Source organism: Cylas formicarius, unplaced genomic scaffold (assembly GCF_029955315.1).
Source record: "Cylas formicarius isolate icCylForm1 unplaced genomic scaffold, icCylForm1.1 PGA_scaffold_1__22_contigs__length_36826433, whole genome shotgun sequence".
Taxonomy (NCBI): domain Eukaryota; kingdom Metazoa; phylum Arthropoda; class Insecta; order Coleoptera; family Brentidae; genus Cylas; species Cylas formicarius.
This window is the reverse complement of record NW_026844264.1, coordinates 11,653,803-11,681,670: the sequence shown is the minus strand read 5'-3', so window position 1 is coordinate 11,681,670 and position 27,868 is coordinate 11,653,803. Positions and strand designations below refer to the sequence as shown.

The window sequence follows — 27,868 nt, the reverse complement described above, 5'->3', positions numbered from 1 at the left end:
GAGTCTGATAGAGAAGAAGCCTTAATAACAGATTTAAGGTTGCGATCCATAGATGGCGTAGGATCTTTTTAAGTTGACGATATGATCCGTCTGTAAGAATATCTCGAATCTTTTCCAGATATTCATTTGTGTCCATGACTACCGTAGCATTTCCTTTATCTGCTTTTAGGATAATTAAAATTTATTTAACTAAAAATTGTAGAAAGAATTTTAACAGCATTAGCTTTAAATGTATTTTTTCAAAAATTATTGAAATTACTTTACAATGCTATAATTGGTTTCATGATTATTTTTCCACTATGCGGATTTCCATATTTTGGATTAAAATTTTAAATTCTTATTATTATCAGTTTCCTGTGTGTCCTTTGTTAATCAAAGCCTTCTGCAATTCTACTGATATCTTAGAAAGCATGAATTTTCAGCGTCACGAAAAGTATATATTTTACACCATGCCTATTAATAATTAAAATTTATTTAAAATGTGGAAAGAATTTTAAAAGCATGCTTTCTACATATATTTTTTCAGAAATTATAGAAATTACTCTACATTGCTATAATTTGTTTCATGTTTTTTTTTTTCCACGACGCGAATTTCCTTATTTTTGAATAGAACAATTATTTAAATTCTTATTGCTCCTTGATTTGCATGTTTAGAAAACTGACATTTGGGCTACAGTTTATCAGTTTCCTGTGTATCCTTTCTTAATCAAATCCTTCTGGAATTCTACGGGATATCTTAGAAAGCATGAATTTTCAGCCTCACGAAAAGCATATTTTTTGTAAGTTAACACAGTACAGCAACATTATCAAATCATATCAAAGTCTCCTTCATGTGATATATTTGGCACATTCTTTTTTCTACTCGTTGCTCTAAATACCCAATCATACACCGATTGAGTGCTTGGAAAGTGTAATTTTAGGACGTCAATTCGTTACCCACTGTTGGGGGCGGATGTTTTCGGAAATTTTATCTAGGGCTTTAATTTTGACGTTTGTCAATTGTGATACTCAAGTTAGTAAATGTCTCCGTGTTGTCTTGCAAAAATTCACCGAAAAATTAACATTCCGAAAAACAGTATAGTACGCAAATCGTGACCTTTATAAATCACTCGTGTATTAAGCACTCGTTCCAGATAAACTCGTAGCTCAAAAACCGTTTACCACAGGTCTTGCAAATACAAGCAATTTTCTATTATTATTTTGACATATCTATTCCACATCTATTAAAAAAAATAAAAATTTATTATTAGTAATAAGAAAAATTGGAAGTTATTACACATATCGTTGGCCTCAATAATACTTAAAAATATATATTTAAATTTCCTTACTGAATTTGTTGCGTTTTTATATATAAAAAAGACAATTAAAATACAAAGCCAAAAGCAATTTTAATTTAACTGATTTCGGCTTCCTGAATTCCGGAAAATGGAAATAGCCCATTTTCTGAAGAAAAAAAAAGGTATTTTTATGTTCGTAAAGATATATAAAAGACAAAAGTACAATCCTTACTTAAGTAACCGATTTCGGATAAACGAAAGTTGAGCCAGATGTTAAAAGAATTTATTTGATTTAAGCGTATTTTTAATGACCTGACGGAGTGGTAAAAAAATATTTTTTTTACAAGACGAACAATTTTGTTAGCTTGGCTTAAAAAATCCATTTTTAGCGCGGCATTTTATCTTTGGTTTTGGTATTGATTTTTGATGATTTCGTCCCCATTATACTGATTAGATTTTTATCACCATCGGAGGATATAATAGGCGCTACATTTTTTTAAATCTAATATTTCCGCTGCTTTAGCTCGTTACGAAAATGGGTTACTGAAATGTGTACGAGTTTGTCGCCAGTGGCGTAGTAGCAAAAATGTGTAGGACTCATATCTGACCAAAGTGAGTACTATTATTATTTAAAAATCAATAAACAGGAAATAACTGTCACATTTTTGTTGTTGTGTATAGTAAATATATTTCTAAAATTAAATGGGAAGCATTTAAAACTTACTGAACCTATCCGAAAAGAGAAAAACATTGTCCGCATGTCACGTAAAACAATCGAAGGCCTAAAAACGTAACGCCTTCTAAGGAACCAGGAATTCGATTGATTGCGTTTATTATGAGCAACAAAACATTAAATCACACTTCCTTTTCAATTATTAATGCCAAAGCGCTTAACAAATCGTTATATAAAGGACCACCCCTTATGAATTAACAATGCGAATAACGCGATGTGGGACAAATTTACTGTTTGACGAAATAAATGCAGACAGATCTACCACGTCCGAAAACGATAATTACGAAAATTGTTATCGATGTACTGATTTTTACAAAATATTTTGTAATTCAATAGAAAATTATATTTCTACGTATTCAAAGCACATAATTTCCGAACTAAATATTCAAGATTACATGATTAATGCATTTTTTACATAAATAAGGCTAACCATAAAAATTGCTATTTGATCGATAATTTATTTATATTATCCGACACCACGCAATTCTATTCTTATATAAAAAACCGTTATTTAACATTGACTGCTCATTAAAAGTGAAAGAACGGTAATGACAGTGATTGAAGCCGATATTGAAAATACGTTACCATATATACAGCGTGGGTTCCAGAAAACTGACATTATGATGGTGAAAATTAAAGAAAGCGGTATTTTTCCTTCAAGCGTTTCTCTACAACATTGTTCATTCGATGTGATATAATTGTTTTGAAAATAAATCTTAAACGTCCGAAAAATGCGCGTCGGTGTAATATGTTGCGAAGTGACCCTTTAACGATAAAATGCCTTGTCCATGCGGCATTTTCCGCAACATTTAATATCTTCTGTACGCGTTCGCAAATGCACAGCAGCAGATCTGGAATCTGGTTTCGAAAACGTTGTTATTTGCTTTTGCCAATCTGCCAAACATTTTATAAATTCCAGATATACATATTCCCCCTAAAGAATTTCAATATTGTGTGGGGTTAAAAAATATATCCGTTAATTAAAAGTATTTAATAACATTATATCGCATTGGATCGTTGTAATTCAAATTTTTGGTATCTGTCTAAATGAACAGAAGGTTGCGATTACGTCGTCAATTCACTTTTTTTTATGCTTAACCCATTTTGTCCCAGTGGTGCGTGAATGCACCACCTATTCTATGATTTTTTTGTCACATCCTGGAAATATTTTTGCACATCAATTTAGAAATTTTATTATTATTACTACTAAAGATCATAAAACCGTAGAAATTGCTAATTTATGTGTAAAGGAAAGATCTTTAAGTTAACAAAAGTGGTATATAAATTTGAATCAAATTTTCAAATAAATCCAAAATAGAAAAAAATATTCTGGATTTGCATTGCCATTTTTGTTAAGTCTATGGTATGTAGAAAACATACATTGAAAATACTATATTGATTATGCTTCATTTTTTCAAAATATGCACCACTGGTTTTATCTGTGAAACAAAACTTTGTTATTGCAAGTCTAGACAAGTCATGTAGAATAAAAATCCAACAATTAGCGTGTTCCTTAGTATCAGTTTGTGCCTTGTGCAGTGAACGTTACAGTTCGTAAAATATGGCATTTCCGAGGTATTTGACTCAAAAGGAACTAGAGGCGTCTATGCAGGAGATCTTGATGGATGAGTACAATATCAATGAAAGTCGTAAGTATTATTTGGATTTTCGTATTCTCACGTATTATGTATTGTAGCATTCCATTTCTTGCAAATTTATGCTAAAAATAACGTGAAAAAATATTTACAGAACATATTGACGCGGTCTATATTCCACCCGACGTAGCTGACGAAGAAGATATGAACGATAACATAAATCTACAAGAGTTTGGAGAACCAACTGATATAGTTGGAACTTTCGAATTACATACACCGAATGACACAGCTGTCCTTCAACAGTCCTGTAATTCATCAACTACTGAACCTCAACGGGACTCATCAGATGATGAAACCTTGGAATTCAAAAGAAGACGTATGCTTTCTGCAAACGACAGGCTTGCTTCTACTGTCAAATGGAAGATAGGTCAGATTGAGTGCACTCACACACCTATATCCGATCATGTGAGGAAATAAAAAATCGGCTTTCTGGAAAAACTCGACTTGAAATATTTTTTATGTTTTTTGATACGAAGTGATTGATTTGATTTTAAATGTTACATTTCTTTGCGACTTTTAAAAACTGATAAAACAATGACTCAAAGAAATCTTGCACCTGTCATAGATGAAGTGCGTCATGATAATCAAGGTCACCTCATAATGCTAATAAAGTCCGAAGGAGATGTAGAATCTGCCACAGCCAAACAATTTATGTTTGTAGTAAGTGTAATGTGCATTTACATACTTCATGCTTTGTAAAATATCACCAAAAATGAAACCGAGTGCTACCAGCAGTGCGCTCAATATTATGCGTTTTTGTATCAAACCAGGTTCTTTTTGGAAAACAATCTACTTTTAGTGGTTTTCTGTCGAATTTAAACTTTCTTTCGTATATTTATGTATAAATTATATGTTACATCTTATGTGCCCCAAAACAATATCTGATGTTTTTCCCAGTGGTTCGTTTACGCATTAGTACTTTTTTGTATGTTTCGAGTTTTTTTTTTGACACTTGTAATGTATTCTTAAGTGCAACAAAATAAATAATTTCAGAGCAAAAAAGTATTTTTTTAAATGCTTGTTATAATATGGGTTAAGACATTTTGGCCTTAAAAGATACTTTGCTCTATACTCATTAGTTGTTCGCGGAAACTAACCAAAACAAGTCCGTGTCATGAACAGCCTGATTAAAAACTTTATGATCCCTTAGTATATTATTTTATTTACTAATCAAAACTAACTTGGTTAGACAAAGTAGAATCCAGAAAGGAATCATCTCCAAGGCAAAGTGTGAGTGAAGGAGTTAGTCTAATTGACACAATTATATAAAAGTACTTGTAAATTTATAAAATTTATAAAATCAATAAAATGCTTCTTAAATTTTCCGGAAGACGTGAATTTTGATGAGATTATAAGTCCAGCCATATGATTCACCTATTTCGTCCATTTTTGAAAACAAAATTCTTTTGCTGATGAATATTAAAATCTTCTTGCGGCTTAAGGAAGCGACTGCTGTCTAAATTCCACCCTGGAGTTGTCAAAGTTTCCTGAAGAATAGATTGGTTAAAGGTTTAATGAGGTAAATCATAACTAACAAAATTGAAAACGTTGTCCCTCTCGCTCTTCTTAATGAAATGAAAAAAAGATAACTCAATATCAAAAATCTATTTCATTCAGATGACAGAGAAAGTCGTATTGAAAATTGCGGCTACCGTAAGCACTTATATAGCTACCGGGCTAAATGAAATGAAATAAATCAACTTGAAAAAATAAACCAACGAAATAAAATAAATTTTAAAAAATGAAAAGTAAAGCACATTTTACAAACTAAGAAGAAAAGTTCAAGCATTTGTGTTATTTATTTCTGGTTACTTTTAACACCCTATAAATCTGAAACGGTCTGTATCCATCTGTGAATTAAATTGATACACATTCTCAACACAGGCTCAACGATGATAATAGAAGCCTGTAATGCGACGTTTCCTATCTTGAGACGTTTTCCATTATTTTTTGACATAATCGAAAACTGTCATATGGCGACATTTTTAATCTCTTTCAATTTTTCCATGTATCAAATAAATGACTAAAGTTTGTATTGGCTTATGCTAACAAAACTAGTTTTAAAGTGATGAATATCTTACAATGTTGCCAAGTTGCGCGATTTGCAAATTCACTCATTTTGTTTAATGGCACCCCCTGAATGTTTTCCTTTCGATTTTTGAATTTAATTGAAATGTAATAGTACGGACCATCATCATCATCAGATCAGATATATTGATATATTAAAATTCTGTTACTTATCAATTGAGCTTTATGTGGCAGGTTATAAACATAGTAATTGACAATGCCTAAAACGCGTAAAAACTAGTATTGTGTTTTGGAATTTTGGCAATAATATTAAGATAGTTATCCAATGTATGATGGTTGATCATTTAGCAACGGATATTTTAGTAATTATATGTCGTTGAAATTGTCTTTCAATGGCCAAGAATTATAAAGATATTTATTATAAAGATATCTATTGTAGAGGGTTCCGTTTAAACAATCGAATAAATTTACAAAACGAAAAACGTGGCAACACTGTAATGACAGTTCTCCTTTATGTCAAAAAATGAGAAGGACACTTTGGAACTGTGTGTGACCAGAAAAAAACATGTGCTTATCTCTCTTATAACTTATCAAAATATATATGTTAATTCAAGAAACATTTGCAATAAACTTGATAATGGGTTATTTTACTTTTGCCACGCTGCGCATAAAATAGAATTATTGGTTCTATTTGCTTATTTATATTTGGATAGAAAATATGAAAAAGTTGGTTGTTATAAGCCAGCTGAACTGCTACATTGTTATTTATTTTCTATTTATGGTACTTATAAACGAGCAGCGGGAACCAACCACTAAAAAGATTTCGCTGTTCTATTTTTTTTTGCATTATTAGTTCATTAATTTTAATTGAGAGCATTGCATTGTTATTAGTTATTACTTTTCTCTATAATTTTTATTGAGATTAAGGATTATGCTATTTCTATTCTATCCACGGTGTGTCCCTGTCCTTTATCTCCAGCGCGCTGCATTCAGATCTTTCGATCAATTATTCCAGCACGTCTTGATTCCTTTCCATAGAAGAGCCCTGTACTCTCAAGGAAGACTCTTAGGAGGAGCTGACGCTTCATTTTTGCATATGAAGCTTAGCAAAAATTGAATAAATGGTAGAGTTTCGTTCTTTTTCCCCGAAGTTTAGAGTTTAGGTTATAGGAAAAATAATACCAAATGTTTCTAGTCTCTCTACAAGAGCAGGACAGAGTTTTGAACAACTTTTGAAAGCCTTGGAGATAACGAAATGAAAGGTTCAACCTATGTTTTTGTTTTATCTTCTTGTTACCGTTGTTGATTATATTTAATTGTCATTTAAAATATTACCTTCATGCGTTATTTTGCAAAAATTCATTCGTATTTCTGCTCCACATAACGCCTGAAAAATAGCGTAATACGGCCGCTATTTTTATTTATCTAATAGTTACAGGTTGATGGGTTGAAGGTGGGTTGGCTTTATTTTCGGTATCGCTTCTTGAACGCGCCAAAAATAACCGAGTTCTGAGTCGAGAAATTTTTAAAGCGAATTGAGTGCTCGTAGTCACGGCGGCACACTCCGATGCTGTTTCGCCTCGTGCCCTGCCTTTATCAAATTAATTAATTAATTGCGGCTGACTTTAACAATAGAATCGCCGTGTTGCAGTGTAAATCGAGCCGGTAACCGGTGGCGGCAATTTAGCCGACGTAAACAAAATAGCGTTTGTATGCGGGTTGGCGAAAATTCTTGCGAAATTTTATTAATAATAAGCGTTCGTGAATCCAAAAATAATCGACGGCTTCGTCCGACGTTTGTGAAAAAATTAGAATTTCGTAGTTGGATTTCGGTAAGTTCGTTAAGGGCGAGGGTAATGGGGTCGGTTAATTTAATATTTAATAAGTGGTTGTCAAATTAAATATTTTACAGTGGATTAAAATTTTCATTGCATGTGGAATAAAATATTATGAAGTGTATTATATTATGTTGAAATTTTAAGCTTCGAGGATTAAATTAAAATTTTGTATTACCTTTTGATATTTCGCAAGTTGTTTATTTAAAAATTGTTAAAATAAGTTAATTTTGGTCAACAATTAACAATCTTGAGGATTTTTAGGAGACAACTGCAAGGGCTCCATGTTCGCGATGCAGGACGTTGATAATATAAAAAAAATCTATTTTATCCTAACTTTAATTTTTTTTTAAACAAATTTATTCACTTTTAAGCATCAAAGGCAAATAAACGCATTAATTTCGAAATTCCCATTCGAGTTTGAGTAAATTATATCTTTTGCTTTTTTTCCATCACTTGATCTTGATATTGTTATTTTTGTATCCAAAGTAAATTTTTTACATTTTTTTTTTAATTAAAGTCAGTTTCTGCAGAAAGTAGTTATTATTTGTTCTTAGTAAAAGTTTAATTAAAAAACTTTCTTTTCAAACTGTAAGTGTATTAAAAACGATGCCCTTGCGGATCATTGTTCATATGAAATTTTGTTTGTTTCTTTCCTGGATTCGCCATGTTAAGTTCCATGTGACACTTATTAAAAACACCCTGTGGACACGTAATGCAAATTTGCCCCTTAACACGTCTTTTCTACTTTCATATGCAACTTTCCGAAGTTGTTTGTCATGTTGACCTATTAAATGATCCAGGCTTTCACAGCGAAAATTTATATTTTCTCCGCTTTGTTGCATTCAATTTTTTCTAACACAATCTTTGGAATTCTTCATGTTAGGGATTAAATTTAATTTAAGATGAAATATTTTGGCCATTGCACCTCGTCTAATTTTATTTTGTCATCATTCCAATCGTAATTTAGTAATTGTTTACAACTTAATTCCATAATTGACAAATCAATACATTATTCATCGTCAAATAGGCAAGCCATTTCAGTTTCTGCCGTAAGTTGCATGCCTAATAGATTGTTGTAACTGTCGTAACTGGCATTTGTCACTATTATTATGTTCACATCCACTGTGCTGTTATAGACATCGTCATCCTTTTCGAGATAAGCTAATAATTCATGTGGAGCAAGTCCCCTAAAATAAAAAAGGCTTTTATAAATTATCGCTATACTTCTATTGTCCTCTTAAATGAAGATCGTCGTTTAAATATTGCAGGCATTATTATTGAAGCAGCTAACTAAAAATGTAGGGAGCTCAGTATTCCAAAAATAAAGCGTAAAAAGCGATTATCACCCAACTACTTTTTTATTATTTGGTTGAAACTGAGTTAGAAGTTATTCTGTTAATATTAATCCATTCGCTGTACTTTTAGTGATGATATTTTCTGAATTTCCTAAAATTATAATTTATGCGTTTCGGGTTCCGAGAAATCTTGCTCGTCAAAAAATCAGCTCAAGGTCTTAGTTCAAGGAGCTTTCAATTATTGTAATTGAACGTTTAAGGCGGTAAAATATCTCTAAATCTCTCAATTGACGTTACAGGCATAACCATTTTATCAGCCGCGACAGCAATAATTTGTCCATTAGAACTATGTAAATAAATGACGTTAACGTAAGGACGAGGAATAAAAACAGTGCATAGTGGAGGATGTAAGAAGTAAATGATATTTTCTATTTCAGCTTGAAAAATGCAGACCAAAGACGTTTACGTCAGGGTGACGTGCCTTCTGATAGGCGTGACGTTGTCGATATACGAATCCAATATGACATTTCCGAACAAATTTCAAGAGTTTTGCGCGTCTGCAATATGCGTATTTTGTTACGTTAAAACACTTCGGCTGTTTACGGGTGAGTGAGCATCTTAATTATCTTAATTTGATTTGACAACCTCGTGTGAGCTAATTAGATCTCACCAGAATAATAATTAGGTTAATCGACTTCGAAAAATTAGAGAGAGAAATTAGAAATTTATTTTTATAAATCACCCAGGCATAATTAAACGTTTGTGTTATTTTTTAGCACAGGAAATACAATATCCAGATTACTTAAAGATAACTCCTAGCAATTAAATATCCAATGAATTTCAAGTATCAATAGATAGAGTACCCGTATCTCAGTGTATATAGAGTGTTTCCTAACCTCTCTATAACATTTTTTGGAATGTAACTTGATTTTTGAAGGGCAGGGGGTTGAAAAAATTAAATTTAAAACGATATTCTAGCGATAATTCGTACACGTAATAAGGAGTTTTAGTATTTTACTTTGTGTCTATTTTAAACTTTCCAGTTCAGTTTCGTAAAGATTCAGCATTGCTTTTCTTTTCAAAATTAGGTCCGCACATTATCCTCTTTCTTTTTGTCCAATAGGTTTGGTTAAACTTTCCAGTTCAGTTTCGTAAAGATAAACCATACTGGCCCGTTCAGCATTGCTTTTCTTCTCAAAATTAGGTCCGCACATTATCCTCTTTCTTTTTGTCCAAGAGGTTTGGTAATACCCTGTATAGCTTTTACGCCAGTAAACGGAACTCAAGGCTCTAGCTAAATGATTATTATGACGTTATCCATTATTGTATTCGAATTTACTATAGAATAATCAATTTACTTCACCTGTACTTTACTAAAATTTCATTTTACATTCCTTCTTACTTTTTTTCAGGACTGCTGACAAAAACCGAAGACTGGACCAAACAAATATTCGATGTCATTTGCATGGTAGTGCAGTTTATATCGCTGGTCATTTTAAATATCTGTTTCGGTGTAGTGATCCTCTTTCTTATATTGAATCATTTCTTACAACAATTTAACGTCTGCCCGCCGAAATACGTGGCAATGGCGGCTTTTTAATTTCGAATATTTTTGCACGATGCCACTGACAAGGCCGCTACTTGTTAAAGTACAAAAAGCACACAAGACTGATTAATAATTTACTTCGTACATAACTTGCATTAAATTATTCTAGATATATTATTGGCGTTTCATTTTCAACGGCACCGTATATTTTTACGGCGGACAGAAAACGATATTTGCGTAATTCTCGGAAACAACTTCAGCTACACAAATTGTTCCATGTTTTACATTCGTTGCTACATACGTACAAGGCAAGCGGCTAAGGTCAACGATTATTGCTCCTAAAATTTTTTCCACACGGCAATTCAAATTTTCATGGCGACCGACATTATGCAATATTCGTTTTGGCCAAACGGTGAGTTTAACATTCATCCAATTCTTAGGTGTATCAAAGTCAGGTAAAGACGAAGCAGCGTAAAAGCTCCACCAATTCTTAATGTAAACATTAGAGTTAGGAGTTCTACTGCTCTTTAGTGGCAGAAAGCGACGCATGCAGAATGAACAATAAAATAATAAATAACTTTTATTAATTATAAAAACTATTAAACCCAAACAGCACTACAACATAATATCTCATATTAGCAAAATCATGTTAAAAAATTGAAAAATGGAAACACTTCAGCTTCTCTTCAGTCTTACGAATTCTTTTACTTTTCTAATTAAATATCGATTATGATGGACCAGAAATAATAGCTATTGGGAAAGATATACGGGTTGTAATTGTATTACATGTGAATGAGCTTTGAAATTTAGCTGCACTAGTGTCTCGTGCAGATATTGAGGCTGCGAACGCCTAACCACTTTACAATGAAAGAAGAGAAACGCACAAAATATCTGAGCCACCTGGAGCTCTGCAAAACCTGCATTATTTGGACTTGTAACTGTACGTCAGGTAGACATTATGCAACTTTTGCAAAGTGTATCAACAACCGACCCACAGGGAATTCCGAAGATCTGTAAATAATCTTTTTGTTCTTTGGAAGTTTCTTGTCTCATTCTCATACTCTAAGAATCGATTGGAATCGACTTAAAGCAATCGCACAGGATATTGAGTTGGAAAAAACGGTCTGGAAATATTTTCAACCTGCACGTCGCTGTAATAAAATCTGGGGTCGGTAAATAATTTTTTTCCCATAAGCATTCTCGAGGTCTGTAGACCCTTAACGAAATGCTTGCTTTATATATCCCTGTCACCGCCGCAAGCTGTTTAAAGTACCCGCACGGTAGGGAGTTTCGTAATCATTTTCATATTATCCGGTTTGGCAGATACATTTTTCTTCTACAAGGATTTTTTGAACTGGCACGCTTTTTGGGTAACTTAAGAAGATTGTTGCTCTTTTAATTGAAATTTTTGAATTTTATTTGAAATGCAACGGCATTGTAACTTCATTTTAGTAAGAATCGAGATGTGTTTACCTTTATAGTCTCATGGCCTATAAAGCTTGTCGTTTTTCTTTCTACTGAAGTTAAGTTTGTTCTGGAGCTACTCAACAATCTTTTTTGACCAAGTATATTTTATTAAATTTAAATTTAACACGAGAAACAGTACCCTTTTTAGAGCAAGACGAGTCTGACAAAAGTTGAAGATTCCCATAATAAATAGTATACTCTTGTGGGTGTTTACATAGTTCTCAAAATTATACTTGCAAAACTTGTTCTTCAATCAATTTATATGTGCTCGAAATAGGTTCAGTTTTCGTTGTTTTTGTAAGGCTTAAACGGAAAGCCTTCGAATGATGGAATCAATTGACTGTGAATGAACTAACTAAAATTAATCATCAGATATTTGCAATCACTGGGAATACAAAACTCTATAAGGACACGCGAAGCTGTGTATAGGTAGATGTAAGTAATAGACTATTTAGGCTAAAATTTCGACATCTAACACTAAATTTTAAAATATCGTGTTTTAAGTAGAAAGTTTACATCTAAAGTTAAATACCTGTGTGTTGGCGGTCGATATCTTGGAAACAGCTTTCGATAGGAAAAAAAAATTTGAAAGTTGCATAGGGTCAAGGTGGTAACAATGGTTAGGACGTGCACAATGGATCACACGCTATTCCTGCGAAAGGGACAGAGATATCTGCTTTCTCTCTCACTCGTTACTTCTATTCGGCAACGGAACTCGTTCGAACTATTTGGTGTGCGTCGTTGGCCAGGCTGATTTGTGCTGATCATTGTTTTTGGTTCTTGGTTGCAAAAATAAGAATTAGAAGGTAAGACTTGAACCTTTCTATCATGTATTTTCATATCTATAACTTAGTGCTGGTATACGTGCCTTAAAATGTACTTAATTAGGCTTATTTTCCTGCAGAAACTTTTGATTAGTATGTTTAATTTACGGCTGGGTACAATTTTTAAATATTAATGGCGTCCTAGTACACAATGGCTCAGTCCTCGTAAGTACACAATGAGAATGAGAGTTGGTCGTCAATTAATTTTTGAGTTTTAGATGTTTTTTTTTTCACGCAGTGTTTGTTTCCAGAATGCCACGTGGGGTGATAGCCTCCGCAAAGTGTCTGGAACAACTGGAATTCCGTTTACAACATTAAGACGGTATTATTTTAATTCAAAAGCACAGGGCACATAAATAAATAAATAAATTTCGGGTTCCCAATGTGCCTGACATATCTTTCGTGAAAGAAGATGACGTCAAATTGATATTACCAAAGCCAATTTGTAGTGGCAGTACCTCAAGACAGCAGTCTTTCTATAGTTTCCCATTAGATTTATCTGCTCTCAACGTTAATTTAGTCATTTTTTAATTCTGTTTGTTTGTTTATTACTATGATCTCTAATATCAGAAGTTATGTTTATGTCGATTGTTATTGCGCCTAGATGTAAGAAATCAACAATATTTTCAATTTTAATTTAAGTTTCGTTGTGTTCTTTTTTTCTAGTCCTTAGGTCAGATAGTTTAGTTACTGGTTATGACCTACAGAATCAAGAAGCTGTCATTTATGTTTTGTTCAAGTTTAGTCGTTATCAAAGTGATATGTGTTTAGTTATTACTAAAAGAGTGAGTTATCATTTACCTATTCGTACTTGACTTATTAGTACCTAGTCTCAAACTAACCAATTACTTATATACCTGAATTTGTTCTATTTTTATAAATATAAATAAAAAGTTATATCCATTTTAGTATGTCCATTCTTTAATACTTATAAAAATAATTATCCATTGTGTACTCCAGTGATCCATTGTTTACTTAGAGGTGAGCCATTGTACCCTAACCTTAGTACACAATGGATCATTTGCAAACTTAAAAAAAAATGGTCGTCATGATGCAACCAACCTATTATGTCCAAAAGTAATCATGTGTAATTAAAGTAGTGGAGCCATAGTTTGTTGAAAATAAAATGAAAAGTTATAACTTTCATAACTTTTTTGCTACAGCGTGTCAAACAAAAGTTGATCCATTGTTGCCACCTTGACCCTATATTAGTAAAGTGCATAACTTAAATTATTTGCATGCCCCAAGTAGAGTTGCTATTCATTTATAACATGTTTTGTAACGCATATCGAGTAGTTAAAAATGAATTATATTGTTACTTGGAAAAATGTTGTGCGAAATTTACTTTTTGTTGGAGAATTGAAATTGCCGGTTTCAGAAACTCCTGGTGATGAGAGAGAATGCGACAAATTGAAATTAATGAAATAATCCATAACAAGCACCAAATAAAACACAAAATTTAAGGGTAATATTTTGAGTTAAAGCAGGAACTCTCCAATTTGCAATTTATAAGGTTGGAAATTTACCCTAAAATTTTTAGTTATAATAAATTTTATTTTATTTCTTATAACAAATTTTAAGGTGAAATTGCGAGTTGAAACGTGAAATTTTGGAATTTTGATATAAAACATGAAGTTTTGAATTAAAATTTCGAGTTAAATCACGAAATTTTAAGTTTGCGTATTTAATTTGATGTGCTTTTTTTGTTTTTCTAATTACGCAAAATCCGCACGTTGTTAGATCAGTCCCGACAAGAACCAGAAGAAATCTTGTAAATTACCTGCCCGAACTTGCAGACTCCTTTGTAGCAGTGAAACCGAATAAAACTCAGGAAAATAAATTGATATCGATTTAAGAACATATGGCATTTCTTTTAGCGCCAATAAATAAAACAACAGGGTCTTAATAAATCCATTTATTAAAGATTTTTTACAACTTATTTCCAAAATCGACACCCTATGAATTTAATATGTACACTTCGTAATATATATACTCTCTTCCCAAACAAATTATATCACATCGATCGGAGGAAAATAGAAATTAACGCATAACCACTCCTAACACTCGTCTCCCTATCACCGAATTTGATGTATAACAACAAACAACGTTGTGTACGTTGTGGCAAAATTCGCCTGGAGCAGCGGACCGCCAAAGCTGCGACTCGCCGGCGCGTAAAACTCCACTGAAAAAGAAAGAAAAAAAAATACCACACAGGTCTGGTGTTTGTTTAAAATGCACGTGGATAACTGACGCTTGTTTTCGCTACAGATCGTCTGACAGCAAAACAAACACAAAATAGGAAACGTGGAATATTTAAAGTGTCCGTACAACGATTACAACAAAAATTATTCCATAAAATGTCCATCTAAAACCTTAATTTTTTAACAGTGTTTATTTTTCTTCGATTTTCTATTTAAGGTTATTGAAACTTGTCGGCAAAATTTCCTTAAGTTACAGGATATACTAAATGGCGTTGTAGTGGGAAATTTCGTCCAAAAATTATGAAAAAATTTAAAATAAACTATGATAAAAAATGCGTATTAATAAATTGAAATTTGGTGTATATGTGGAAACTTCAAAAACGCAATAAGAGACTTTAGAACTGATCTATTTGGATGGAATATTATAAAATATCTCTATGCACAGCATTGCAGGCCACAGTTGTTGATTTATTTCAAGTTTACGGTACTAATTCAGTTTGATTACAAAAAAGTTTGCAACAATTACATTACAAAATTTTTTCGTCCATCTGAAACATCAACTTGTTACTGTGTTAATTTTTTTTCGATTTTTTATTTTTATATATTGTATTCTACTTGTTAAGATATATCGTCGTCTGTACTTGTTACTCGGGCCAAACTCAGGCAGGCCTGGAATAAATCAGAAGAAACGAGAAAAGAAGCTACCTACAACGATTAAAAAATTTCAAGTACTTCAAATGGATCAAACGGGTTTAACCTACGCGAAAACTAAATTGAATAACAGGTTTGGTTAGTTTTTTTTTTTAATTTTCCCTCTAACAGACGAGCCCGTCAAAGACGAATCCCTGCTTGTCTGTCTGTCATAAATATTCATTCATTCATACATTTTCTCAAATCGCTCGTCAGGTTTTACAAAGAATGCCTAATTCTATACTTTACCGATAACTCGTGGTCCAGATTTTAATTTAAAATGACTAAAAATGTGATTGAATTGAATTGAATTCAAAATATGGTAATTTTTTTTTACAATTTTTCTGATTTATCCCCAATAGTTTTAAATAATAAATTGAGAACTCCATTAAATATCAGATACACCAACATCTATCTGAAGGTGACTTTCGAAGGAAAATGGACTTTTTTAACTGGTACAATGAAAAACAGGTCATCTTTCCTTTAAATCAGGAACAATTTACATTTAATAAGAAGTTTCGAGTAAATGTTCGGTTGGAGTTCTGGGCGATCACTTTATTGCATGATTTTTTTTTCGAGAGCCGTTAAACTCTCAAAGGTATCTGGAATGAATTACTTTTAACAATATGGCGCTCCCGCTCATAATTCCAGTATATTTTTTAGATATCTAGATCTAGGCGAAAACTGAATCAGAAAACAGATCATCTGACCTGACACCATTAGACTTTTCTAAAATTAAATTAAATTAAAATAACGAGGGCACAAGAGCAATCATTCCAATAAAACAGAAAATTTTTTTTGCTCGAATTCGAATAAAGTCTTTTGTGTTTAAATGGAATCAAATATATATTCTAAATTGATGACAGAATAATTAAAATAGGACTTTTATGGTTTTTTTCTTGAATTTTTTTGAAGAAAACTACTACTAAATTCTATTTTCAGTGTACTCTCGGTAAAAGCGAAAGCAAATTTTTTGTTCCCCTCTTATCAAATGATTTTCTATAAAAAAACCCTATATGGGAATATAACATATTGAAATTTTGGAGCACTGTTATCCGCAAAATACGATTATGTAAAAATATACAGGGTGAATTATTTAAAATAAGAAGGCTAAACTTACTTTCGGTAAAACCAGAAGTGTTATTCACTTGTTTTATAGGTCAAAATGATACTTATTTTTATACCATCTCCAAATTTCGAATTTATTCTTTTTTTTTAAGAGTTATCGCTTGGTTAGTAATTTCATTGACATCAGGTATAGGAAGAAGCTTCAAAAACGTAATCAGAACTAGCCATATTGGGGGTTATCGATTGTGAAAAAAGCATGTGTATGGTATCTTTCATCGTTGTTAACTTATGTGAAGCATTTGATCTGCTGCCCTTTTTAGATTCCACTAAAGGTTTTGGGCAGACTTAACGGGACTCTTTTTAGTATCAATACTTTTTAGTATTTTTCCAAAGCGTAGGATCTTTCCTCGAGATGGTGGAATAACCATGAAACAAAATTGTTTTTAGTAGAAGGAAAACAGATATTTTGCTCGAAAAAAAAATAACAATCCAATTTTGCAGCAGTAGTCGAAACAGCGAAATCTTTTATCGCGGATTATCTTAGCTAATTGCATTAAAACTTTTTAATTTAAACTTCAAAGTCTTCTTTCCGTTTTCAATTCCACAGTCCCTTGTCTCATTTGTAGCTTGCCCTCAATCCGATTTTTATGTGCCACTCCCACTTAGCTAGTTAGGATTTGTCGCTTCTAGAGACTGGCGCGTATTTGCAACATTACGGAGCAATGAAAAAGTTGGAGAAATTTAGCGGAAGCTAAACTCCTTTGCTACTATTAAAAGTAGGACCCCGATCATTAATAATTTTGTTTTTAATCCTCCCATGGCCGAGAGTAGAGCTTTTAATTCGTTCACGCGAGCTCATTTCTAAAATACGTCGCTTTATATGAATGAGAGCTGAGATGCTAGATTAGAATAGTATGTGTTTTTAATAAATATTAAAAGCGTCTCAAAGACCACTATAAAATATTTTTGATGTTTATAGGCAAAGGAAACATTTACAGTTGAAGCTTGGAATTTGTTCGTTAACAAATAGTATTCAAAAGAAATATTTTTAGTAGATCATACTCTAAATTAAAAAAAAAAAATTAATATAAAATTCATTTTGATAAAAGCAATTGCATACTCCTGCAATCTAACCAAAATCTCATTTCCATATTTATTCGAATATTATCCCTTGTTCCATTTCATGCTCGATATTCTTGGAATTCGCTCCCTAATTATATCCCGAAATATTTGCATTTATTCGAACTAGGGATTTGAGATTTTGTAATTCGCTTTGGTGATTAGGTTTCTACGGCATATTCTCTAATTCGTAGAACCTCTGTTGCGAGTGGCGAGGGTAAGTAAAAAAAATGTTTCTGGCGCCCAAAGATAACTAGTACACTTGTTCGAAGCATCATTTAAGAACAGATGTTTCCTTTTTCATTGAAACTATGGGATAGGGCTAAATGGTGGGAGATACAAAAAACTGAGCTGTGCTTCCCGTTCTCTTTTATAGTGTTTTGCCCAATCACGTCTGCGCTAACTAAATTGTGCTAGAAGATGTAGAAAATGTACCGGTTTCTACTATTCCATACCACAAGATATTTTTAATTTTCTAAATATTATCAAAGCGAAAGTTTTTTTAAGTGGGACACCATGCATCTGCATCTTTGAACAGTGTTTTAAAATATTGATTAATTTAAACAGAAACTACAAAAAATAAACAAAAAGTTACAACGACAATAACAACCCAATAATGATATCATACATTGTAATAAAACCACTAGCAAATGTGGTCAAATTACCTTCTATTTTGCTCTACAATTAGCTTAAAATTAGACAATTTGGTACCGCTCTAATGCACTTAATAAAATTGATTTTTTTAAGTTTTACATTAATGTTTCAACTTTTATATATTTAATTCATACCAAATACATGAAAAATAAAGGTCGAAAGACGTTCAGTCCAGGGAACGTGTAGGTCATCTGTTTGGTAGATTAATTTGGGCCAAAATTCAATGGCTACTAATGGTAGGTTATCCACCTTTGTTATTAGATATTCTTCCACAATTTGTATGTAATGTTTAAAATTTTAAAAAAATCTTTAGTTAGTTAGTTAGTCTTTTGATGTACCGGCCTTATATCCTGGCGACTCTCTGATGAGGATTTATGTTTGGCGGATATCGATTGTTGTCTCGTTTAAAATTGCTTCCTAGATATAAATATTTCGTCAGCCGATATTACATTTTAAAAGAATGCATGAAATCATTAGTGAGTTAATATTATAAGCTTTTATGTTTTTGTAGTGTTGTTCTTGTTGTTTCAGTTTCTGAGTTATAGGTTAGGTTTTTAATATGTCTTTTAAAAAATAAAGGACTAATATAGGCAACTAAAAAAATGTTTTCAAGTATTTAAGCTACTTAGAGCGGATTAAAATATTTAAATAAATGTTAGTTTCGCTAATATCTAGAAAATTAATAGATCCATATTTTTTTTAATGCTCCACTGGATTCTACTTAAAAAGCTATAGTCATAGTAATAGTCATAATGTCTTTTTTTATCTATAAAAGGAAATAAAAAACGGAATGTTTTTAAGAGTACCCTGTATCTTCTAATTCAATTTAGTTATCGCAGATCTGATTCCTCCATTAAACAAAGCAAAAATAAAACGTGACAAATCTCAGTTTTCTATGGAATTCATCATCTAGCCTATTATTTTCTACAATATGAGAATAGTTTACAATAGTTTCTTGTTATTTCTAAAACTTCTCAATTATATGGTTTCAGTGTACCCAGGGTGTTTAGTGTCTCTGGCCAAGTGCAAACTTCATAGGAGAGGCGCTTTTCTTCATTTCTTCACACAAACGGAAACTACCATAGCTAGAGTATTTTAAGTACCTTTCAAATTCTATATTTGATTAATTAAAGATTAAAGTTCATGATTTAAACCTAAGACACAATTTTCACGATATTCAATATTAAACATAATAAAAAAACAATGATAAACATAACATTTCAAAATGCGTAATATAAATATAAAACACATATTTTTCATAAAATTTCACAAGTTTTTACTTAAATGTAGATAAGAAGAATGATAATGCCGTTCAATTAAAAAAAATCGAGGAATGTGTTTTTATAATAGTAATACCGTAATATTTTATTGTTCAATCTATTTTCGCTTTTAAGGGACATAACAACTTACCCTTTTTTTTAAACAACGAATCTCCACTTAGGTTTTTATTACTTGTTTTGTGACATCGCGTATATAATACGTATTTAACAAATGTGAGAAGCTTACAAGTCACAAAATGTGGCAACATTGTAGCATGTTCATAAAATGAAAATTTGTTTTCTTAGTATAAATTAACAAGACTAAAGTTTCATCCCTTATTTGGTTTACATCAAAATTGAAAAGTACTCCAGCTGTGAGTTTTCATTTGTGTCAAAAAAGTTTGCGGTTCGCTTAAAAAATTAAACCATATTCTTGAAAGTTTAAGTCAATACAAGAATTTTTTATGTTAAATTCTTCTTTATAGATTTTACCTTTTCTCAGATCGGATAGTTGACCACGATGTACGTGAAGCGTCTATATTTTTTAGAAAGGTATTGACGCAATTAAAATCAAATTAGAAAACACTTTTGATATACATATTAAGTAAATTGTGCTTGAATCATTTTCGGAACAAACAAAATCACAAAAGCATTTTGAATGCAAACTTTCTGTTCCGCACTTGTTAATTTGAAAACCGTAGCAGCGAAAAACAATAGCCAACATACTTGCGTTAGTATATATTTTAACTAACCCCATCGTTTCATATAAACTGGCCCTATTTTAACGAATGTTTACTCACCTGTAGCCTGAGGGGGACGCTCCGCTGGCATTTCCCACTGTTCAAACGGCGGCTCTATCGTTGTGGGAGTCTCTAGCCAAACATAGGGTGACCTGAGGATTAAAAGTTAATAGAGGCTCTATGTTTAATTTACAAAGGGGCAGACTTATTTTCAAAGCAGCTCACGAAACTCCTATTATACAATTTTTTTTGAGAACCATTCTGAGTGGTCCATTCGGAACAGGTGATTTAGGAAATTGAATATGTTAAAAAAAAATTAAATCCAGTTAATTAAATTATTTCTACAAAGAGCGAAAAACCCCTTCGGTATTAGAAAACCTTCAAGCATAAGAGGGAAGCTGTTTCAATATTTGTAGAATTTAAATTTAATATATGAGTTCAATTTTTTATTTATTCATTTTTTTTAAAAAAAAAAACGAGTATCGATAGACATGATTTATCTAATTATAAAGTTATCTTTGTATTTTATAAAGAATAATAAAATGCTAATTTGGTAGAAGCAATGGTGGTTGCAGTTCAAGATTGTTCCGTCCTGAACAATTTAATTTCAAACCTTTTAAATGTTACATAAACTGTTTTTTTGGTAAATTGTAATTAGATATGCTTGAAAGGAAAGGAAATCAATAATCAAACCTCCTGAGTGTTCTCGAAAAGACCGGAGCAGTACATAAGCGTGAGCATTATGAGTAAATAAGAGTGTTATTTTTAATCTCCCATTTAAATATCATGGAACTTGCACAACTGAAATATAAAAAATTAAATAATAAATTGAAATTGGAATATATGATCACAAACAACACATGATGTTTACTCGTCCATTTAATTTAATATTTAGTTGTAAGGGGATTTTCAATTAGGGCAGGTAGATGTAAGTATTATCAAAATTATTTTCTTTTTTTAAAGGCCCATTTATGCCACTAAGGGTGAAATATGAAATCATTCGAATTCCCCCATCGGCTTCTTACATTGGCTCAGATCCGAATGTATGAATTTTCAGTGCCTCTTCCGCATAGATCCGTCTGAATTTAATCGATGTACTGTCTTACGTTCATCTTTAGGGTAGCGGCCGATTGTGGTTTATTTGCATAGGTCTAAGACTTCAAGAAATCCCGCAAGGAAACGCTTATCGGGGTTAAATCGCATTACCTTTGTGATCAGTTCAAATCACCACTGCGAGAGACAACCTTATCTTCGGATCGTTCATTCGAACTGTCAATTATGTCATTGGCTGTGTGGCGTAACGCCGCTTTGCTGGAACAGATTGTTATTATAACGGTCAAATTTTTGAACACACGTCGGGAATAGCTATGGTTATCCACTATCGCCAGACTTAGCGAATATATTTATGGAAGCCTTAGAGAAGAAAGTTTTCGACACCTTCCATGTAACACCAAAATTATTTAAACGCTACGTCGATGATGCATTTGCTATTTGGCCTCATGTTCAAGAATCCCTAGTAGATTTTCTTTGACATTTAAACTATATACACCCTAACATACGGTTTACCATTGAATTAGAAACTAATAACTGTTCGTGCGATAGTTCAATGAATGCAATAGTTCAGAAACTAAGGATTTATTCCGTAACGATTTTAAATAAATACAATGCCGACTATCGTCGCTTGTCTGAAGACCGAGGGCTCGCGCATCGATACGTGGTGACTGCTAAGGATAGACTAAATCCTAGAAGTTTCTACGGCAGGAATGTTAATATACTACGTTGCTATGTCTAACAGAATAATAACAACCTCTCATTCTTAGATAATCCTACTAATAGAAAATAAGACCTAACACTTGGTCATTGTGTTTACAGAAAACCTACGCACACAGACCGATACCTTAATGCATTGTTACATCACCATCCGCCCCAAAAAGCATCGGTTATCAACTCTCTTGTTTACAGAGCCGTATAACTATCTCCGCCCGAGTCACCGAACCCAAAATTAAAACACGTTACCTTTCCTCTTCTCCCTAATAACTTCCACATTAAAGATTTTAAGCCTTCCATCACAAAATACACTTCACCACAACCTTCCCATAACAATGAAGTCGAAAGCAATCCCACACTTGCCACTGTTGTTCTTCCGTACATTCAAAACATCACTGAGCACATACCAAATCTTCTAAAGAAATATACCGTCAAAACCAGATTTACAACTTGTCCAAAAATCTCTTAACATCTTCGATCCATCAGAGACAAAATTCCATTGGAAATCTATATGCAACCTGAGAATCTTAACCGCGACCCAGTTCTTTACCTGTCACCAATATGGGAATCAGTCACCCTACACGATGTTTATGCCCCTTATTTAGCTCCGCCCCCTCAAACAATATATAAGCAGGTAAAGAATAAAATGCGAGCCAGTTTCGGCCAAGCTCTGAAGAATCCAACAGGATGATTGGCGAAACGTTAGCAAGTTCGAGTCAAGAAAAACCGACGCAGGAGGAATCCAGAAGTTTTATAAAAAGTATTACATTAGCCTGCCTAAATTTCTTTAAAAAACAATTAACATTTATCAGCACAGTCAAATACTCACTTTTCTTTTGATGCATTATAACCCCTCATAATAACACTTTCTTTTTGCATAATACTGGACACCTTATTTAAATACACAGTGAGATTTTCAACGCTTGCTTCAGGAGGTGCGCAACGCAACTTAAGATAGATGCGGATAATGTTCGCATATGCGTCGTAGCTCCAATTAAACTGTTCCACAGAGTCAATTTTTTAAGCCACAGCTATAAGTTGGATCTCTTAAAGGTATAGTCCTAGCAAAATTCGCCAAATGGTTCTTCTGCATAGCGAGGAATAGACAACCTCGGGTTCCTTAAACATACGGGTGTTGGCTGATTGATTACAGAATCGTTCATCTAAAAGTTGGTCACCAATCGTTGAAGAGTTGACTGTGATGTGCCAAAATTTTATTATATGAGCGGGCTGTTCAGCAGTATAGCTTGCGATGATGCCTTAGCATAGGTAATAATAAACAGAAGATTTTAAAGACGGGACCAAAACAAAAACTACCCCCTCCAATTGAAAGACGCTTTACTTGGCCGAAAATTTTTATTTTACCTGTGTCGTTTCCTCTGCAACTCGATACTTTTTTCGGAACTCCGGTGGTATAGATGGTACATGGTAGCCGAACAACGAAGTTTAAGTTTGCCGTTGTTGAAGAGATCCGTGGTGACTCTCAATCTCACCGTCGACTTGGCCCTGCAAAGAAAACATATTTTTTCATTTTCTAAAAATCACATGAAAGTAATAAAACATGCGACCTATCCTACTTTCCGACGGAGGGAATTTGCTCGACGTCCCGACGAACGATATTTCGATAGAGACACTCCACTCAAGCAAAAATGGGGGACCGTGAAAGCGGAAAAGTGAATAGGGTAAATCCCCATTCGTAACCCCCCACCCCCAACTGTAATACTAACAAGATTCGATTCTTTTTTTTCCGGACTTCCGATCTGGCACACAGGTTTACCAGAGGATACTTATTGATTGGTGGTCCATTAACTGCAAATCCCACTTTGATATCATTATTTAGTAAAACAAGCCCCAACGACTATTTTGTAATGTGAAAAAGTGGCTATCCATTTTTGGAATCAGTATTTGCTTCGGCCCGTTAAAGAGTGGTATATGCAACAAGTTATATAAATGAAAAATCTACATCCGCGAAAAATAAAATGAATGAAAAGTTCTTTTGAAATATTTTTCATACCAAGCACTCCACATTCCTGAAACAAGTTTAATAGACGCTACTTTGGTCACGAGCGAAACGAGTCTAAATATATCTACGTGTTGCATATTATAGTTTTTCTAAGATTAGTATTTGCATGACCCATATACTTTTCTCAAAGCTAGGTTACCAAGAAATTTTAAATCCCAAAGTTCTATGTATTTAAGGGAATTTTTTGATCATTCACTTATGTGATAAAAGCAAACGTAACTTTCATCAGCACCGGTCTATTTCATTTTTGCATGGTTTAGGAAGTATCTAGATTCAAAAATCAGCATATTAAGAAAGACTGGTTAGTGCTATTTGCAGAAGGAATATATTAGGTCCAATGAATTGTTCTTTATTATACGCTACGCTTATACTTTTTTTACAGCATGAGTTTTGAAATCTTTTTTTAATGGTACACCCTGCTATTATACCTTTGGGGAAAGAACAGAAAACAAACTACATCATACAGTTATTTTAATTTGATAAAATTTCTTTAATTTCTACAAATTCGTTCTTTAAATCTTTCTAGATGTAAAATAAAAAAAAAAGTCAAATAATTGTACTATATATAGATATGCAAGATGCATTGTGCGTATTCTACTAAAGAGAATACAAGGTGTACCATATTTACAAATTTTGAAACTCATAAGATATAAGACACCCGGTATAAAGCCAGATCCGAAAATCACCAAAAGTCATTAAACCTAAGTTTTGTGTGAGAGTATTCCATTTGTAAATTAACTAATTAGCCTAATTTCGAGGCGTTTCTTCATATGCTGATTTTTCAATAACAAATCACTTAATATTTCATACACCGTACGGAAATCAAATGGATCAGTCTGATTAAAATTACCTTTGGGGCATCCTATATATCTTAAAAGTGAATAAGAATTCCCTTAAATACAAAGAACTTAGTAGTATTTTAAATTTCTTGGTAACTACTACAGGTTTTGAGTAATAGAATAATTTCACTGACTGATCATAAGAAGTGACAAACTATACTATAACTTAAATCTACCGGAAACATCCGATCACTCCCAAATCCGTGACTAAAATACCACACGTGACTCGTAAGGTAACGTAAGCTGACGTCTTACAGTGACACTTTCCACACGCTACAAAAGTAGAAACACTAATTTAAGCGCCACAAATCAATATAAATCAACGCACCAATATCATTGGAACATAACTGATTCTCTTTAATAGGTTTTTTTTGCCTTTCTTGAAAATTCATCTTCATGTTACTTCAATGGTTATTAACAGGTTATAACCCAATTTTTGTGACGTTATTTTGAATCCAAATTGCATATTTCTGTTGCTTTGTTTTGGTTAGTATTATTTTTTTTATTGTGTTCGTGGCAATGCAAAATGTAATTGATATAGTCTTGAGATGCATAAAGGTATTTGACGTGAATAGAAGTATTTTTAATGATCAACCATCCAATGAAGTTCCGGGAAGAGCTCATTTTATTAAAGAAAACAATGAACCCGTTTTCATTTTCTTTAAGGCATAATTTAATTATGAGCGATCTCCTTAGGGATCCGTAGTAAAAGTTTGCCCTGTTATGGAGCCTAACATGTTCCCGAAACATGCTCTTTTGGGAAACGTCTGCGACAAAGATTTCAACCCTAACGTGGGAGAGACCCAGAAGCAATGTACCCTCAAATTCCCCAGACTGCGGAAATTTCTTCGAAAAATTTCGCATATTCATAGGATTTCAAAAGCGATTTAAGCCTAGAATCACTAGGTTGCTAATATTTTGAATTTAAAAATTGAAAAAGAACAACAACACTTCTTTGATTGTTAACAATCAATTGTTGTCCATGCATGGACATCAATTTATTTCTAAATATATAACCCAAGATATTTTCTCTTTTTCTGCGGCCGTCGCATGTTTGTATAACAGAACGAATATATTCACTGATTGATATGATAAAATAAATTAGACAGAACCATAAGAATTTACAAACTAACTAAAACTAACCGAATCATCCGATCGAAATTTATCGGTTTTCAACAACTTCCTTCTTTAACGATGGTTTGTTTTGGTCGAAATTTTTAAAAGAATATATTAGTTAGAAGTTTTCTATGGTGACGAACTATGAACATTTCATATATTGACATTAGCATTAGTGCATGTGTGAAATTATTCTGCTGTAAAAAGATTGCGTGTTTATAAAAAATTGACTCCAGGAGATTTTGGCCCAATATTATATCATTATGAACATGGGCATTATCAAAACTAACCATTTCGGGTAAAAAATTTTAGTAATAAAGTATAGCTTCCATATTAAAATAAATCGTTCTTACAATCGCTCGACAAACTTATTAAATTCTGTGAACCAGTGACATCATAAATTGCGTAAGACTCCACGGACAATGGATAAACCGTGGCAATAAAGACGTAAGTTACACCTGGCTAAAATTAAGGAAGTAGCGGCAAACAAAGACGTGGTAACTCCATTATTCATTTTAGAGAGAATGGCTCTTCTCTCGGAAAAACAATTGAATGTAATTAATCGCCGCGGAACGCTTCAGTTACTTAAAAAACGTCTGTCTTAAAGAGCTGAGAGAGAATTTTTTCGATTAAGTGTTGCTGCTTACATTGAGGTAAAGGGCTCAGGTCCAATCCCTGAGACACCCAGGATGGAACTTTCAACCATCACAGTTAAAAATATTAAATTTTCGTTACATGTAAATTTTGCAAAATATGAAAACGCAAGTTATGAGAGAATTTTAATTATAATCCCCCGTATTTTATTGTGCCAATAAAAAAAAACGGTTCGTTCGTGATCCAAAAGAATTACAACAGCGGTAGGGGAACGGGGGTAAATTACCCCAAATGGGGTAAAAATGAAATTTTTGGGGGTAAAAATGAAACTTTTGTGAGAAAAAAGTATATATTTTTAATTTCATATTTTTAACCCTGTGTTTTTTTCAACTTATACAATTTAGCGAGATATGCAGGCCACGCCACCTCACTCCCCACCACTAGAGTGTTCTCGAGTTATTTCTTTGAGCAGTAAAGCACAACTCCGGCTACCTGCTCAGTTCGTGCCATGCCGCCAAGAAACAAATACATTGACGAATCAGACAGCGCCTTTTAACTAGTTAGTTGCTGACAAGACCACCATTTTATTATTAATCATCGATATATCGATCAAGGTAAGCCACAATTTCAAAATTTAATTCCAGTATTCAGATGACAGCAAATAGAAAAAGAACATACCGAGACGAATTCTTTAATTAAGGTTTTACACAAATAGAAGACAATGGTACAATGAAACCATAGTGTGTTGCTGACTTCAGAATCTTTCAAAAAAAGTCAATTGAAAAAACATTTAGATAATTTGCATTCACAACTGTCTTCCAAATCGCGAGAATACTTTGCAAATTTAGAAATATCTGTTAAAGGACAAAGATTGGATAGCAAGTTTTTTGGTACATTTGACCAGCGTTCAGCATCAAGGATTTGAAGTAGCCTGGTTGATTGGTCGAAATAAGAGACCATATACTATTGGTGAAGATTTGGTTAAACCACTTGCTGTAAAAATGGCAGAGATTGTGTGTGGTCAAGAAGAAACGAAGAAACTGAATTCAGTGCCCTTGTCTGCGAGAATTGTGAAAGAACGAATTCCTGTATTAGCAGAAAATGTGAAGGAACAGGTTATTTTTGCATTCAAACA

At 32.8% G+C, this 27,868-nt stretch overlaps 2 protein-coding genes across 5 annotated transcripts in view; one reads left to right on the top strand and one right to left on the bottom strand.

Moving 5' to 3' along the window:
- Nucleotides 1-1,801: 1,801 nt before the first annotated feature.
- Nucleotides 1,802-10,547, top strand: LOC132696956 (uncharacterized). Of its 3 annotated transcripts, none has more exons than XR_009618099.1 (3): nucleotides 1,802-1,889; nucleotides 9,264-9,431; nucleotides 10,239-10,547. XR_009618099.1 is itself a non-coding variant. In XM_060662138.1 (3 exons), exons 2-3 carry the CDS (start codon nucleotides 9,272-9,274, stop codon nucleotides 10,424-10,426), a joined length of 348 nt encoding a protein of 115 aa, XP_060518121.1. In that variant the 5' UTR covers nucleotides 9,126-9,195; nucleotides 9,264-9,271; the 3' UTR covers nucleotides 10,427-10,547. The 3 variants fall into 3 exon arrangements, 1 of the variants encoding a protein (XP_060518121.1); XR_009618098.1 differs by lacking the exon at nucleotides 1,802-1,889 and adding an exon at nucleotides 7,275-7,525; XM_060662138.1 differs by lacking the exon at nucleotides 1,802-1,889 and adding an exon at nucleotides 9,126-9,195.
- Nucleotides 10,548-14,624: 4,077 nt separating this feature from the next.
- The window catches only part of LOC132696908 (cell adhesion molecule 3-like), a 126,172-nt gene continuing 112,928 nt past the window's right edge, over nucleotides 14,625-27,868 (bottom strand). For both annotated transcript variants that reach the window (XM_060662040.1, XM_060662042.1), the window contains exons 4-6: nucleotides 23,527-23,667; nucleotides 20,455-20,546; nucleotides 14,625-14,845 (exon numbers count right to left, since the gene is read on the bottom strand). In XM_060662040.1, the coding sequence (XP_060518023.1) occupies nucleotides 14,739-14,845; nucleotides 20,455-20,546; nucleotides 23,527-23,667 (340 nt within the window). In that variant the 3' untranslated portion in view covers nucleotides 14,625-14,738. The remainder of the gene's footprint in view (nucleotides 14,846-20,454; nucleotides 20,547-23,526; nucleotides 23,668-27,868) is intronic.

Excerpts from the sequence above, each read along its gene's own strand:
- LOC132696956 (XM_060662138.1), top strand. The coding sequence starts at position 9,272 with ATGCAGACCAAAGACGTTTACGTCAGGGTGACGTGCCTTCTGATAGGC. Across the intron at positions 9,432-10,238 it reads AACACTTCGGCTGTTTACGG|GACTGCTGACAAAAACCGAA; the intron begins GTGAGTGAGCAT and ends ACTTTTTTTCAG.